The sequence below is a fragment of the Trematomus bernacchii genome, unplaced genomic scaffold (genome assembly GCF_902827165.1).
Source record: "Trematomus bernacchii unplaced genomic scaffold, fTreBer1.1, whole genome shotgun sequence".
Classification (NCBI taxonomy): domain Eukaryota; kingdom Metazoa; phylum Chordata; class Actinopteri; order Perciformes; family Nototheniidae; genus Trematomus; species Trematomus bernacchii.
Window position 1 is genome coordinate 1,507,090 of NW_022987899.1, and position 17,073 is coordinate 1,524,162.

At 40.9% G+C, this 17,073-nt stretch overlaps 1 protein-coding gene across 1 annotated transcript in view; it reads right to left on the minus strand.

Annotated features, from left to right (window-relative positions):
• Positions 1 to 17,073, minus strand: part of rasa2 (RAS p21 protein activator 2) — a 67,162-nt gene extending 50,089 nt beyond the window's left edge. Inside the window, exons 1-4 of the mRNA XM_034114482.1 lie at positions 16,911 to 17,073; positions 12,605 to 12,728; positions 2,128 to 2,231; positions 1,941 to 2,035 (exon numbers count right to left, since the gene is read on the minus strand). Of these exons, the coding sequence (XP_033970373.1) occupies positions 1,941 to 2,035; positions 2,128 to 2,231; positions 12,605 to 12,728; positions 16,911 to 16,968 (381 nt within the window). The 5' untranslated portion in view covers positions 16,969 to 17,073. The remainder of the gene's footprint in view (positions 1 to 1,940; positions 2,036 to 2,127; positions 2,232 to 12,604; positions 12,729 to 16,910) is intronic.

The following is a 17,073-nucleotide window of genomic DNA, read 5'->3' on the forward strand; positions in this document are numbered from 1 at the left end:
ATCAGTGTTTCCGCCAGACCAGGGCTGAGAGGGCGCCCACCCCGAGAGCGGGAGGTGTGACGTCACGTTGTGTCACGTGACTTGAATTTTGAATTGAGCCGTCCTTTTATAGATACTATCTCTTTACGTATTAGTGATGGGAATTCCGGCTCTTTTTAGTGAGCTGGATCATTTGGCTCGGCTCACTAAAAAGAGCCGGCTCTTTCGGCTTCTAAGCGGCTCTTCATGTTACCACAGTTTACCACGGAGCCTCAGTTTCGCCGCTGTGAGGCTCCGGCGCTCGCAGTTCACGCGCGTGCTCCACTAGCACCCCCCGTCAAGGCTCGCCGGCAGTACACTTTCCGTCACAGGAACACGCTTTGCTGGCGGCGAAAATAATCCCACCAGACTCCTTTGCCTCTCCAACAGAGGGATGTCCTGGGGCCTCATTTATAAAGGGATATACGCTCAAAAAATGGCGTACGCCAGTTTCTACGCAATGTTTGCGATTTATAAAATACTAACTTGACGGGAAAATGTGCTGTCCTCCACGCAAACTCTAACCCATGCGTACGCACTAAGCACACAAACGGGAGAGACGAGAAACTGCAACACCGTTGGCAGAAGGAAGAATGGAGAGAAATATGTGGAAATAATACCATAAATAAAATGTTACCTCTCATTTATCAAATATGAAGAATTCATTTTCAAACATTGATTAAAGCCAATCTTTAAATGATTAAACAAACGCCTGTTTGAGACTCCTCAGTGCACACAAAAACATAACTTGGAGAAATAAATAAATACGGATATGCTATTTAAAACCACCTCGAATATGTTGTGTTAATGTTATGAAATGTTTTCTCATAAATTATGCGGTAAGCAGGAGAACAGAATAACGTCTAAACTGACGCCGTTTTGCATTTCTATAGGTTGTAGATACGAGCATGGTTTTATATACTATCACGTTTAATCATGTTTTATGCCGTTTGCCAAGACTTGATAAGTCGCTCGTAAAACACAGGAGGTATGGAAACTAAGAACACCATATGTGGTAAATTGTACAGCTAATATAACACAACACATTAGTTGTATTTCCTTTAACTGGTGGATTATGGATATATAGTTGCTGATCGACAGCTGGAACACAAACCACCAAATACAACAAAATAATTCAGATCCAGTCGTCATGACTCCACTCCGGAGGGATTCCCCGATCATTTCTTACAGTTTCTCATCAAGCGGGTGTCTCCTGTCCCCGGGACAAACACACTGCCTGAGGAAGGTTATGTGTATTTTTTTGTCATTAACTTTTTTCGGACCACTTATTTATTTATTTTGGTGACGATCCGACCTCCATGCTGCTACTCTGGTTCAAACTGCATCCACCAAACAATATGATTTATCTCGACCTCCCCACAATAACCAAAATCTGACACGGTGTGAGATGTCTTTTTTAGCTGTTCTATCGTAATTTCCTGCGATCTTCTTCATGCAGTCAGTCAAAATGAATGAATGAATGGGCGTTTCTTTGACTATGTATAGGCAAATATGGGCGTTACGAGTTGATTGTGATTTATCAAGGGAAACTTCCCTCGCCGGTACGCAATGTTTTGTGAATCGGAAAATGGCGGAAAATCTATGTACCTATTTTTGTGCTTTGTACTACGTAAGCAACCTTCCTACGTCAATCCTACGCAAGGCGTTATAAATGAGGCCCCTGGTCCTTTTTCCTTTTCGTCATTTCAAGCGGTAACATTTTTTTATTTTTTTGGACGCCCTCGGCTCGAGTTCAGGGCGTTCTGAGCTGAATAAGGTCGTCAAATGACGGCAAGACGCCCCCCTGGCGTAAACGCTGGGTTACATGCAATCCAATTTCCACTTTGTTGTGTTGGAGTGCGAAATCTTTAAATTATATTTGTGAATCTTTATTTAAAACATTAAACTTTTGCGGAAGTTACCTGGACTTCTGAGTTGGGATCTACTGGATGAAGGCTGCACCAATGCTCTTTTCCACTGTATTTGGCCAGCTCATCCTTCCTGATTGACACCTTGCCTGTAAAGACAAACACACACACATTCAACTACAGAGTTCTAACTTGAATAGGAAAACATGTTTGTGTCAGTGTCGTGCTTAAAGAAACTCACCAACAGGTAGGTCCCTTTGGAAAACGCTCTTGGCATAAACGTAGAAGGATAAACACTGAAATGGACGAGGGATCTCAAAGTAGAAGTCCTCTCCATAGAAGGGGCTGTGAATAAAGACAGAGGATTCATTTAGGACACAATAATGATGCATCTTTTGGTTTAAAAAAAAAAGGGTGTGAGAATGTGTGTAGTGGGTGGTTCAATGTGTGATAAACAGATTAGTGGCAACAGCCGGATTCAAGAAATGGCTCATCGTGAAGGCTTAGGTAATGATTTGGTTAATCCAAACAAGAGCGAAAATTATCATTTAGGGTTTTTAATTTCTAGTCTGGTTTGGTTTCACAGTACACAAATCAAATATGTAGACCATGTAAAAAATGTAATTTGCTCAGGGTAATGCTTTTACAAAGGAGCAGAGGTTAAACAGTAGTGGTAGAAGTCATTCTTACTGGTCAGACATTTGGGAAAATGTAGCCATGGAAGTGGAGAAAACATTAACCAAGCAACATGAAGTAAAACGCGCCACAGAGATGTTCGGTGATACCGTCAGTGTGTCAGGTGTTCCTTACAAATAATGCTATTCTGTTCTCTTCGGATCAGATGTATAGCAAACATCAAATGTCTGCTTTAGTCCAACTCAGTCCTTTCCCACTCTTGTTAACCTGTCATTTACCTGTGTCCATCAGCCCAAATTATACTGCATGGTCATTGGTTCACTGCTATTTGGTGGGCTTACGTTCTCACTGCAGTTGAACCGACGTAGAAATGGTGCGAGAAAAACTCACAAACGGTCTAACCCCATGCAAACACCAGATTGTAATTACTGCATTCACAACTGTCCAAACAAACCACACCAGACAATGCACTGAACCAGAGTTTGACTTCTGAAAGCGACTTAAAACTCCTTTTTAAAAAAGTGTATAAAAACTGCAAAGTTAGAATCTCTATATTATTGTGAATTTGTGACAAAAATCTTGTTTAGTTTTCAGAAATGTATTATGTCACCTGCAATAGAAATTAAAGGCGGGGGAGGTCATTCACTTCAGAAACACTTTTTGTTATATTCAATGGAATGCTGTGGGAGGCTGTGGCTCAGTGGGTAGTGTGCTGGACTTTCGAATCAGGGGATAGCAAGTTCCAGTCCCACTGCAGTCAGCATGTCGTTGTGTCCCTGGGCAAGACACTTCACCCCAAATTGCTCCTGTGGGGATTGTCCACAGTATTGAATCTATGTAAGTTGCTTTGGATAAAAGCGTCTAACAAATGACATGTAATGTATTGTAATGCTCTTAACATCCCGATAGCAATGAATATATGCTTTGACAATAAATACATACAAAAATGTCATCTGTGGAAGCCGTAGTACTGTAAAAAGCACGACCAATCATTTGAGCCGGCCCGGCTAAAATAACTGGATGGCCTACCTGCCTGTCAGCCTTCCATCTCGTGCACAAACTTATCTCGTGCCCTCATTGGTCATGTGCGCGTTCGTGTGTGTTGGAGGAGGGGCTCTGTAAGGAAGTCTGAAGGAAGGGGCAGATTTTTTTCGGCTGCGTACTTTCAAATTCTAGCGCACTCGAGCTGGTTTCTCCATTCTTACCTACCCTACCTTTAATCTGTTGACTAATGGTGTGAGTGTTTAATTGACTTAATATACTTTAAATGTGTAATTTCCTCAGCTACATCGTACCCATCCACCTAACTATATACACTTGACTTGCTGTTAGGTTATAATAATTGTGTAATATCTAATGGTCTGTTTATGGCTCTAAATTATAAAAATAAAATTCCTTAAAAATGTGGTTTTGTGCTTTAGGGAAAATGTAATGACATCATATCTGAGCAATAATATCATAAACACAGGATTTTTTCACTTCCTTGGAAAAAAGCAGAAGGTGGACGACAGGGAGCCATGATGACTCATCGGGTTGTGGGGAATATCTCGCTGTGGATTCAAATGCATCACTTTCGCCGCCCATGTTCTTTAAAACCGTATTTGTTATTTCCGGTTACAATTACTTTGGAAGACCATTATGTTATAATCCTATACATTAACCTATGTCAAACCTAATGGGAAAATGAAATCGCTTGGAGAGGTTACATGTCTGTAAGGTTGCATAATTATATCTAGATAGTAAAATGAAAAAGAGCAAATCTGGGTTTATTTAAACTAATGAGAAGTGCCATTTAGGCAGTTCAGAATCACCTTTATTCGTGCCACAGGGGACATTTTAGTAATACATATATATATATATATATAAGCCTCTTTTCTGCTAGCAACGGTTTCTTTAACATGTGTCATTTTGTCATGATACTGGGTTTGCAAAATAATGTTTAAAAGAAAATGTGAAGGTATATAAGAAGGCTAAAGATAACATTTGAAATAGAGTATTGTGAAGCTACAGGGATACCGGCATGGATGTATAATAAGAACTGGATACAGCGTGGGAGGCGGGGTCTCGTTCTTTCCAATGAGAGCTGCTCATTGGCGCATGAGGACAAAATGGCCCAACTTTTGAGAGAGCGAAACGTCACAGATTACCCATCATGCCTGGCTGTCAGAGCAGAAAAACCTGTATGTGCGCTCACAGAGCATACGCCCCTTAAGCCCCGCCCCCTGAGCTCCCACTCTCGGCTCAGTAGAATGAATGGAGAGAGAAAAGAAATCTAGATTCGGCTTGTAGTGCATTTTACAACTTTAAGGACCGAATGATTATAATAAGGGTTATAAAATAGTTCATACTGGGTAGTTTATTTCGTTTTTTTTTTTTTTATTATCCGCTGATTTACAGACGTCTCTTTCCCCATGTTAGTCAATGGGGAAAAGTATTTCTGGGCCCAGTGACGTCATGGACTGATACGGAAATTGTAGTACCGCCATTTGGACACGACGAATATTTTCATCAGAGTCCGGCGCACATCCTGGGGGCTTGGATACCGGTCCTACAAATCATATCTTGCAGACTTTACAAAACATAATTATTTGGTACAGATAAAAAAAAAAAAAAATTCATTTGTTTTAAAAAGTACTTGTGTTTAGTTAATTCTTCCAAATCATACAGCCTTATTCTGCAAAAAACACAACACATTCACAGCTCATTTAGAGTTTCTAATGCACCTAACCTGCATGACTTCAGACTGTGTGAGGAAACCTGAGCAACATAAAGAAACCCATGCAGAGACTGGGAGAGAACATACAAAGTCTATCATTCAAACAGCATGTGGTACAGTACATGTATACCCTGGTTAGACCTCTTTGGTTCAGCACGTGACCCTCTGCCCTGTAGGAGCTGGCAGAAACACAGAGGACAAAAGCATATGTGCCACTAATCCTGCCAACATGACGACCTCACCACCGACACTGAGAGCTGTGTGTGACACAGCCGATTGTGGGTTAAGCACCAACTCAGAGCGTGCATCCAGCAGGTTGACCACCTGTCCCAACACACTGAACTTAGACTGTTTTACTGAATCGCACTGTTTATATGTTTAGGTAAAACTGCAGTCTGTCTGTCATTTCTATTTTTCTTTAAAAAGTTATGCTTTTTGGGGTTTTCCCTTTCCTGTATTTAAAATAGTCTGCAAAGGCTAAAATCCCAAAGGTCCTTCCCACACATTCCCCCCCCTGCCTGAAACGACTCCCTTGGACTCCTTTTACTTCCTGAACATAGTGACATCACTATGCAACATTTGCGTTTCTATTGGCTAGCGCTCCAACACACTCTTCTTCGTGATATGAAAGGGCGGGACATTGTGGTTGACCAATCACAACAGGTTCACAAAAATTAATATCTTTTTGAACATTTAAGCATGGAGACATGTCACAGCAGGGTCGGCGTCATGGGGGGGGGTCATTCGTGGGCCATGCCCCCCCCCCCAAACGAGTCACTGTGCCCCCCAATCCAGGACGGGCAAGCCTTGCCGTTTTTTTTTTTTTTTATCATATTCGTGAAAACGTTTCCACAAAAAGAAAATGTGTGAAATAAATCAGAAATAAAGAATACAAATATAAAACACAGCCTGAGGTGTGCTCACTGCTGCTCTCTGATTGGTGTGTTGCTTGACCAATGACCCCCGACCTTTGTTTTGTTATCATTACGTGGCTGTGTGTTTAGATGAAAGCCCAGTGGCGATCTGTTCATCTGTTATACTGATTATACAGTAAAGCCATCGAAAATAATATGATACAGTTTCTTCCCGCGGGCAGTGAGACTGTTAAAAAATTGAATTGTTGAAACAACTTCAAACATTCATCTGCTACTTAGTAGTATGTATCTAATACCTAATATATATATATATATCTCATTCCAATAACTTGTATATAGACTCGTACTGCACTATTCCACATCATCACTTTATTTTATAACTATTATTCTTTTTGTATTGCTCATGCTCTTATTGTTATTATGTTATTATGTTGCAGAAGCCTGTGACATAAGATTTTCAACTACATAATTACTCTGTAGCTATGTCAGATTGACAATAAAGAACCTTGAACCTTGATACAGTGCTACAAGTACTAGTGAATAAGAGAATACATGAAAAACAGGTATGAAATACTATAGGACAGTAAAACAAGAATACAGTTTAAAAGGAGAGTGATTAGTAAAATATCCGTAAAGAAAAAGTACATCTGTTTACAGGTCCGTTTCATATGGGTGTTGAGAGATGTAGGCTATCCATAGATCTCTTCATTTCGCTCTCAAAGTGCACCAGATTGATAATAATATATTTTTTTAAATCTTCTATGTCCATATGTTTATGTTTTGGTGGTCGTGCCACAACCGTGTGCACAAGTCATAGGTGCGCTATAAAATAGCACTACACCCCTGCAATGTGTGTGAAAGACAATAGACTTTACAGCATGTTTTGAAATGGAAGTTGGTGTTTGTGTGTTGGTTGTTGACGGCAGTGTGTGCCCCCCCCCCCCCCGTGGTGAATGATTGCCCCCCCCCATTTGATTTGTTCTAGAGCCGACCCTGGGTGTTTCTCAATGTCGAGTAAAGCTGCTCCAGAGCCACTATTTCAAGCATACTACGTCATCGAGTGCCGCCGAAGGACTGTTCCAATGTCCAGCATACTTGGAAATCTACCGAGCCCGGCGTACTTCGTTTGGAGAAATTTCGAGGCTGCACATGTGTAGACTCCGCGGTCTTAAAATCCCCACAATGCTTTGCGCACGGACCAATTTCCTCAAATCTGTGGCGGAAGATGTAAGGCGGGGCCTCTCATATGACGCACACCTGCACACTTGCTCGCCTGTTCCACTCTTCGTTTTCCGAATGCTAGGAAGTATTCTTGCCTCGCTTCTGAAGCAAGACGCTCGGAAGACATGTGCTACCAAGCAAGCGTACTCGAGATTGAGAAACACCACCTGTGTCACAGTAGAGGCACTAAGGCGTGGGAGGCGTGTGGCGCAGTGGATAGAGCCTTGGTGTTGGGATCAGGGGGTCACAGGTTCAAACCCCACTGCAGTCAGCATGTCGTTGTGTCCCTGGGCAAGACACTTCACCCCAAATTGCTCCGGTGGGGATTGCCCACAGTATTGAGTATGAAAGTCGCTTTGGATAAAAGCGTCTAACAAGTAACATGTAATGTAAATACAAATATCAACCTGAACATTTGCAGGATATGTCTTCTTTAAAAGTCCTATTGGGCCAGTTAAGTTGATGGATGTGTGGAGGTTTAAAGCTGGAATAGGCTCAACTTAACAGACACTTGCTTTTCCTTTACATTGGCCAGTTTTAAAAAGACCTGTAAATGGCTGAAAAGTGTGCCACTTACACGTGCGTTTGCCTGTCAAACATTAATAGAGTTTATGAGTCATGTGTCCGAATACCTTGTACTTTTCAACTTTCTCCATTTTCAAAATCTGAATCAGGACCTGGAACTCAGCCTCGTGAATATCTGGATAAATACTCACTGCACTGATGTTTCACTCAACAATTTATGCATGTTGGATGGTGAAATATCTCGCCTGACACTTCCGCACTTTGGGTTTGGCCAACACATCCAGAGTACACCCACACAGCCTCCTCAAAATTACATGGAATAATGAACCTATTCCACACACACTCAAACACACACTACCTTGCTTTCTGTTGCATCCTAGCCTCTACATAATGTGAGACGGCTAGGTAAAACCACAACTGCGTGAAAATGCCTGCAATTAGAGCATCCATACAGCCTTTAAACCGTTAGAAACTGGAGCATATACAACCGGAATGAGTCAAACACCAAATAAAAAACACAATGGAACAAATTGGAGTGATTATTAGGATGTGCTAAAGAGAGGTTAAGGTAGTTGAGAGTGACACAGAGAGGAAGACCGGGGAGAGCGTGGGAGGACACACTTCCTCAGAGATTGTAAAATCCTTTTGAACCGCACCGAAATCAGCAAAAAAAAAAAAAAGAGCTGTTGTGAAATACCTAGAGGAGGCAGGCCCGTGTTTACAGTGAGATGTGCAATGATGTAGATAGAAACCTAAAAGGTTTCAGTGCTGCCCGTCTCCCACACCTTCCTCTGAAGCGAATGTAGCTACTGGTAAAATAGCCCATTTCAGTCTGAATCACTTCATGTTTCCCAGCAGTTAAAATGGTCCCCTGCACACATACAGCTCTGAGTCACTGTTGGTAAGATGTAATCAAATGAATTTCCAACCGGACATTTCTCACATGATCGGCCAGCTACAAACATTACTTGTCCAGAGTTTAGTATAAATGTTTCCACATGAGAGATTGTATCAGGAAGTTGTTTTTCTATTTTCTCTGTGAAATGCAATGAATTTAACTCTTTAGCAAACTAAAAGCAGCCAATAGTTCTATTTTAAAAACACTCCCAGCAGGAGTAACCTGTGTTATATATTAAGGACAATAAGTGACTAGTTCAAATATAAAAGTATTTAACTTAAAAGTATGCTAAAAAAAACTCATCAAGTTTTAATCTTCAAAATGTAAGTAAATACTGCCAACACTCCCCTGCTGAAAACGCCTCTATTGGACTCCTTTCTTTACTTTCTAACATAGTGACAATTTCAGAGTTCCCGTTAGAATATTTTTTTGCCGGTCAACATGTCCGTTAAAGTTTAAATCTTCCGGACAAAATGAGAAAAGTGCCGGTCAAAGGTCTTCTTTGTTATTTATTGAGCTTTTAAACAAATTGATATGATTCGATATTAAACAAACTAATTCTAGTAGATTAACTACATTATTCAAAAGTGTACAGTCATTTATAACACGGGAATAATAAACGGCTCGCTCCCTCTCTCTCCTGACAGCCCGTCAGTATCATGCAGCTCGCGGATCCAGTAATGAGCAACCCAGTCAAACTAAACATATCTATAACTAGTTTAGGTAGTTTGAGAGGTAATTAAAATAGCTACGTGATATTCTAACCTGAAGTGTGTGTTTTGCTCCGCTCACCGCTGCAGATGATCATGCAGAGCTGCGTGTCGACTCGTCAGCAGCAGCTGATCTCTCTCTCCCGTCAGATTAGACTTCACTCGTGTTTATGTCCATATCGATCAGATCTAGCTAGTTCTAGCTAATGATATGACTACCTGCTTGTTAAAAGACACCTAAACAATAAGCGTCGCTATGCAACCGGGTGAGGCCGCAAAGTATAGCGCAGCATTATGCATTTGTTTACATGCCCACCGGAACCCCGAGGCATTACCAACAGATCAACGCACAATCAACCCATACAGGACACTCATTCTCCACATTAAATGTTAGACATTAGAATTTACTATTCTTGTCTGTCACATACTCTTCTTGTCTGTCACATAAGTGGCGCAACTGATGCGGTATTGTGCTAAGGGAAATTATTTTGACCGGAGAGATTTAGATTTGCCGGTCTTCAGCATATTTTACCGGTCATAGTCCGGTAATTACCGGCTAACGGGAACTCTGAGTGACATCACTAGGTCACACTTGCGCTTCTTTTGTCTAGCGCTCCAACACATTGTACGTGAGGATGACCTGGCCAAATACAGTGGAAAAGGGCATTGGTGCAGCCTTCATCCAGTAGATCCCAACTCAGAAGTCCAGGTAACTTCCACAAAAGTTTAATGTTTTAAATAAAGATTCACAAATATAATTTAAAGATTTCGCACTCCAACACAACAAAGTGGAAATTGGATTGCATGTAACCTAAAACGTGCAAACTGATTAGATTGTTTCATGTCAAATAAGGCGCGTTAGTCATGTCATAGTCATTGGCTAGCCTCCAACACATTATATTTGATAGGCTAAGGGGCGGGACATGGCTAAGCGGTTGACCAATCACAACAGAGCCGGCCAGCTAACCAATCAGCAGACTGGGCTCTGGTTTCAGACAGAGGGTGAAAAGAGGTGCTGCAGCACAGGCAGTGTGAGAAAAATAAAGAGCTTTTTGAACAATAAAGCATGGAGACAGTAGAGGGACAAAATACTGATATGAACCTGGAAATGAGCATTACAGTTGGGTAACTAAATGTTGAACTAAATTAAAACACATGTAGCATATTATCCTGAAATGTATTTCAATTATTATGGCGGTTAGAATAACAATAGCAGATATAGGTTATAGTTAAAGGTGGGGTAGGTCATTTTGGAGAAACCAGCTCGAGTGCGCAAGAATTTGAAAATACACAGCCGGAAAAAATCTGCCACTTCCTTACAGAGCCCCTCCTCCAACACACACGAACGCGCACATGACCAATGAGGGCACGAGATAAGTTTGTGCACAGATGGAAGGCTGACAGGCAGGTAGGCCATCCAGTTATTTTAGCCGGGCCGGCTCAGATGATTGGTCGTGCTTTTTACAGTACTACGGCTTCCACAGATGACATTTTTTAATGGATTTTTTGTCAAAGCATTTAAGATATTCATTGCTATCGGGATGTTAAGAGCATTCCATGGAATATAACAAAAAGTGTATCTCGAGCCGGTTTCTCAAACTTACCTACCCCACCTTTAAAAAGGAAAAAGTTCAGTTTTCGTGTTTTGCTCATTTATTTCCAACAGCACTCGCTAGCTGATTTTAAAATCATTCTGAAACAAACTTATTTTCCTTACAAAATAAACAAATGACCCTTGAAGTTCCACGATGACATAATAGCAGCAAATCCTCACTCTTGTAAAACTGTTGGAGCTTGGCATGTTGATTGATTGACGGGAACCTAAGCTACACATCCACTACGAAGCGGTTCACTTAGTTCAACAATGAGGAGGAAATAAAAGAGCCTGAAACTTCGCCCACATAAATACAGGAGGAAGGTTTGGATTCCTTGTATCGCCTTCAATACTTGATAAAGATGAGTAACGACTGGATAATAAAACAATGAAACACTGTACACAACTGCAATCATTCCTCTTCTGAGTCACGTCGTCACACGGTCGGGAAACACATCACTGAAGACTTTGACACTTCCCATAATATTATTTTTTCCCCCCTAACTGATGAACTATGTGGACATGTCATTTTTTTTTTTTTTGTATGTGAATGAATACTTACTGGCAGTACTTTTATTTCTCTGTAATAGGCAGCTATATTTAAATTGCAAACTTTTTACTGGTCTTTATTTTTCAAATAGAGTTCATAGTTTGACAAATAATACCACCCTACCATTTTTTGACAGATATGAAAAGCTGTTTTCGATAAATAGTTGTTGTTTATCTACAATATTTCAACATGTAAACAATTGTAATAAACAGGGGTGCACATAACTGGTACGCAGGTACGCATGCGGGGCAACAATCTGAAATGCGTACCGTCACTTGTGTCACAAAGCGCATTTGCGTACCGACGTACTTGTGAAGCTTTTCCAGAAGGCGGTTAGATCACCGGTCTCCGTGTGCTGTGCACAGACAGGGCTGCTGTTAACGTCGGTCTGTACAGCAGCCCCGCGCTAAAACAGCTGATCACAACGTTCACACGCTCCGCGGTCACGAAGCTCTGTACTCCACTACCAACCCCCCCCCCCCCCCCCGTTGACAATCGCGAAGCGCTGTCCTTGTCTTTTTTCCTTTTTGTCATTTCTAGCGATAAAAACTCTCAATCTCCTCTCAAATTATTACTTTTTTTGGACGCCCTCGGCTTCGAGTTCAGGGCGCTCTGAGCTGAATAAGGGCGTCAATGACGGCAAGATGCCCCCCTGGCGGAAACGCTGCCTCCCGGGATTAAAAAAAATGCATTCTGATTCTTATAATTGAGTGAATATTATACATCTAAAATAAAATATAGGCCTTTCTTGCTCACAGACACCACCTTCAAAATAACTGTTGACCACATCCTTAGTAATTATGTAGTTCAGTGGTATTTTATGTCACTTAAGAATGTAATTCAGTATTTATGACACGTAATAAACGTGTGTAATGTTTAACTTTACTGTATCGTTATCAACCCCTCCCTGTACAGTATCGGCTGTAAAACTGAATATAGGTCTGTGTACCTGGATAGAGGTATAGTAGGAGATGCAGTGGTAACGTTGCTTACCTGCCGCTCTTGTCGAACACCTTTGTGCGAAACACCTCCTCCTGATCCAGACTTATGGTGCAGAAGGTGCAGAGATCTCTTTGTCGATTTGGACCCGAGAGTGGACCCAGGTTCTTAGCCTCACCTGCAGAACAAAGAGAAGGACATCGTTAATATCTCGACTGAAGCATTAAAACAGCAATAGCCTTTACCAGTTAAAAAGGAAAATTACATCATTTTTAATCCTTTAAAAAGACACATGCGTACTTCCGTTGGTACATATATGGGTTTTGGACAATCCCCACCTCTGCTATGTAATCACATTTCCCTATTTCTATACCTCCCTTCAGTCTTAAGTTGTATAAATCTTACAGGGAAACTTGACTGAGAATTAACTAAATGACATGCGAGCAAAAAAATTAAAATACCTTCAGCCTTTCCCATGATTTAACTATACCCATTTTAATTCCTATAAAGAAAGGGTCGTCCCAAATATTTCCAACTATTTTAAACCTAAATAATTATTTCAGTTTAATCACGGTTATGGGCCGTTTTATTTTGTTGCTTACAAAGGGGATGGATGCATAGTTAGTGTTGTAATAAATGTAATTTTGTGCTATTTTAAGCCACATATACTTCTTAGATCTTGGTAGGTTTCACTCTATATTTTACCTGGATGAAGGATTTTAGTTATAGTCGTGGATCTTGAATTATTAGAGGAACAAAGTGAGCAAACGTAAGCGGCAGGAAACCTGTTGGTAGTGAGAAACACCGATTTTTAACATGAAACGGCTTTATTCTAAGTTTTTATCTAAATTCAAATCAACAGGTCTATTTGTTTTCAGTGATAAGATCCCATCGGATTATTCAGCTTCCAGTAAAAACCTCAAACTCAACAGGGAGGAGCTGACGGCAATGATGGCATTTGTGGTAAATACAACTCCCATGATTGCACGCTTCTTCAAAATGCCACCAAACTATGTCTTTCTTTTTTTACCCCTATTGGCCAAACATGACATATTGGTATATACAATATATCATATCCAAAAAGGTTGCTCTGCAAATGTATTGCAATTGACAAGATCAATTCAAGTTTAGCTAACAGTTTTACTACTGCTAATCTTAAGCACCAAAAAAAAGATTTGAAATATTCTGATGTAAAATGTGTTAATTTCCCCCCAGCTCACAAAGTACAAACTAATTATATTAAAATAGGAGCATATGTGATGAAACTCATACACAGTACACCTTAAAAACACACTTTTATGTTCAACATCCTCGGGTTCACATGGGGACCCTTGCAAGTAGTTCGGGCAAGCTGCAGAGCGGATGTAGCTGATGTAGACTTGAGGTTCATATGTGGTTAAAAACATGAAACATTGACTTCCTCAGCATAACCAATGACGACGGTACAGCGCTGATTCAGAAATGACAAACACCTTTGAAACTCACACCACTCGACACACGCTTCCATCACATCCCCAGGCAGTCCCAGATTGTATGCCATGGGGTTTTGTACGAATCAAAGCCAGATAAGTAGCACTATCAATAACGTGAAACCGATTTAGGACTGGTGGATTAGAGTGGCAGGAGTCTAAATTGGTCCCATAGCAGTTGATAGGTACCTTAAGCCCAGCTGGAGACTTAATAAAGGAAAGCCACCAGTGAGATCAGCGTTTTAAACAGGCTATTAATAATCTCGGTGTATGGATAATCTTAGGAACGGTCGGAGAAAACAGCCAAGTTGTCTCTAAACTTGGACTAGGGTGACCTGGTGGGAGTAGAGCGCATATGCACACAGCTACAAAACAGTTTACTTAGCCAACCAACCCTACTGTCGTCTCTTCAACAACATTTCCAGTAAAAACAGAAGCATGTCACCTTGTGAAAACCCAACAAAAGGTCAGAGTCTGCCTAAAGAATAGCTCAGCTGAACACTGCTGAGTCAATTGGCCTTTTCCTCATTTTATTCAGACAAAAGCAGCAAATAAGGGTATATATATATCAAAGTACCATACAACTGCTGTCAAGATAGCCTATTTTTTACAGAATGCCACCTCCATCGATGTAGGCTAAAGGAAAAAGGACAAAGCGTGAACGAGGAAGAATGGAGTTTCGTAAGACTGCAAAGTGAGTTACATGCCACGGTAGTTCCTCTATTTTGTTCTGCTTACTGTTTTCACATTAATTCATAGTAGTGAAACTGACATTTGTCTTCCCACTGTGTGCCTAGCCTTACTCAAACAGAGCCTATATTTTAAATAACAATAATCATTATTATTTAACGGAAAAAATCTGCTTTAGTGCCGTCTGATTTCGTCTGAAGATTGACAACGCTGAAGTCTACTTTCCCAGTTGAGATGAAGCAATGCCACTAGGGCATATATAATCCTAACAATAATAAATTACTTTTAACCAACAGAGAGGATGGTGGAGCAGTGGTCGTACACTAATGGATGTGGGTTAAAACAGAGAATAATATAAATGGCATGCTGCATATCTATGAGTAAATATATGTAATGGGAACCACTCATTTGATCGCAAAACGTTGGTAATGGCTTAATCTTTTGAATATGAGCCATACACATTTTACTGTCAAGTAATTTAGCAGAAGAAAACACATTTACACATTCAAACAGGCAGGTACTCCCCTGGACCAGCCTGCATGAGAGGATGAGGAAATTGGCTTGTGAGGCATTTCACTTTGAAGCCAACATTCTGGATTCGGACTCACATGCATGACTATTGTATTACTGTACTACCACCAAGATGCTGTAATCATGCGTCTAGTGTTGCATAATGAGACATGATGATTGCATATAAATGTTTCTGTACTAAAGCCTCCAGATGCAGGTCAGAGAGCAGAGAACTGTGTGTTGGGACGAAACTTAAAATCAAGTCCTCCAGTTGGGTCTTCTGCCGCCTATTAATCAATAAACCATGTGATACAATGTAGGTTATTGGCAGTAGTAAGGTTATACAGTTGGCAGTTTAATGAGATATTTAACCTTAAAAAAAAGGTGGCAACACATGAGAAGATTGTTTGAGATTAAACAATGAAAAAGGGGTCACTATTTTGCTGCCTGAGATCTTATTTGATATGCTTTACAGTACAGCGTTATGTCTTTGCTGAAATTATTGTTATTATCCAACATTAGCTAGCAGCACAGCCTGCAGTGAGTATCTACTCACTATACAACAACTCTGTCTGGCAGAGAACTCACTGCTCCATAGGTTTCCCTTTCTATAATCATGAAAAATGTGCACATACATATTGTAGCCTACTTACACTTCCTCACAGGATATATTTTACTTTTAATGAAAACCTACAGTGCACAATTGTATTGTATGTGTATATGTTTCTGTCCGTTTAGTAGATTGCTATATTAGAGAGAATTCTCATGTAATCTGTATATTTTATAGTGTGTATTCTTAGATACTCTTCGTTATGTACTGTATGTCTTTTCTATGTGAATATATATTTGCTTATAAGGTTTATTTTACATTTAATTCTATTTTAAGAAGTGATGTAATTCTTGCTGTCAAAAATGCTGCTGTGACAAAAACAATTTCCCAGCTTGAATGAATAAAGTCTCTATCCATATATCTATACATATCTGTTAAAGCGGTTGTTAGTAAGCAGAGGTTGAAGAAGTACTCAAATGATTGTACTTAATTCAAAGTAGAAGTACCAGAGAGTAGGAATGCTATTACAAGTAAAAGTCATGCCTTGACTGTTATCAGAGTTGTTAAAGGTGCAGCTTATTTAATATCTTTGCATACTGCAGGCTAGCTTGTTATTGTTACTTCAGGCGTAACTAAAGTATTATTTAAGTGTTGATAGTAAGCTAGCCTACTTTCCCACCAACATTAACCTAGCTTTAAACAACAAATCCACAAACACAATAAAAACAGCCTTATTTTGAAAACGGTTACATTTTCAAATATGCTTCAAACACCCAGTGGGCTAGAACAGCAACAACTGACGGCGGCTCCATGAATGAAATCATTCACAACAAGCTACCGGGCTGCTGTTAGCATGCTAGGCTAACTCCACAGCGTTCACAACAAGCAGCTACCAGGCTGCTGTTAGCATGCTAGGCTAACTCCACAGCGTCCACAACAAGCTACCGGGCTGCTGCTGCTGTTAGCATGCTAAGCTAACCTAACAGCAGCCAGTAGACCGACCAGATCAACCGCTGCCTCCACACACACTGTTGATGGCACGCCGCGCCCCTCCGGCTTCCCCTCTCCGCCAGCTTCTCCCCACCGACCTCTCCCCATTGTGAGAGCCGGGAAACATCGCATCCCCTCCGGTTAGACTTACATATTTTCCCCCGCAGGCTCTGTAAAATCCTAACCGTCGCGTCGTCCTCTTCCGCCATGGTCAGCGTTGACTGCCGCTCCGGTGCTGCTCTCTCATATCCGTTTATGAAGCAGGCAGAGCGGAGGAGAGCCAACCCCACTGCCGCGTCACCGTCCCGCACACA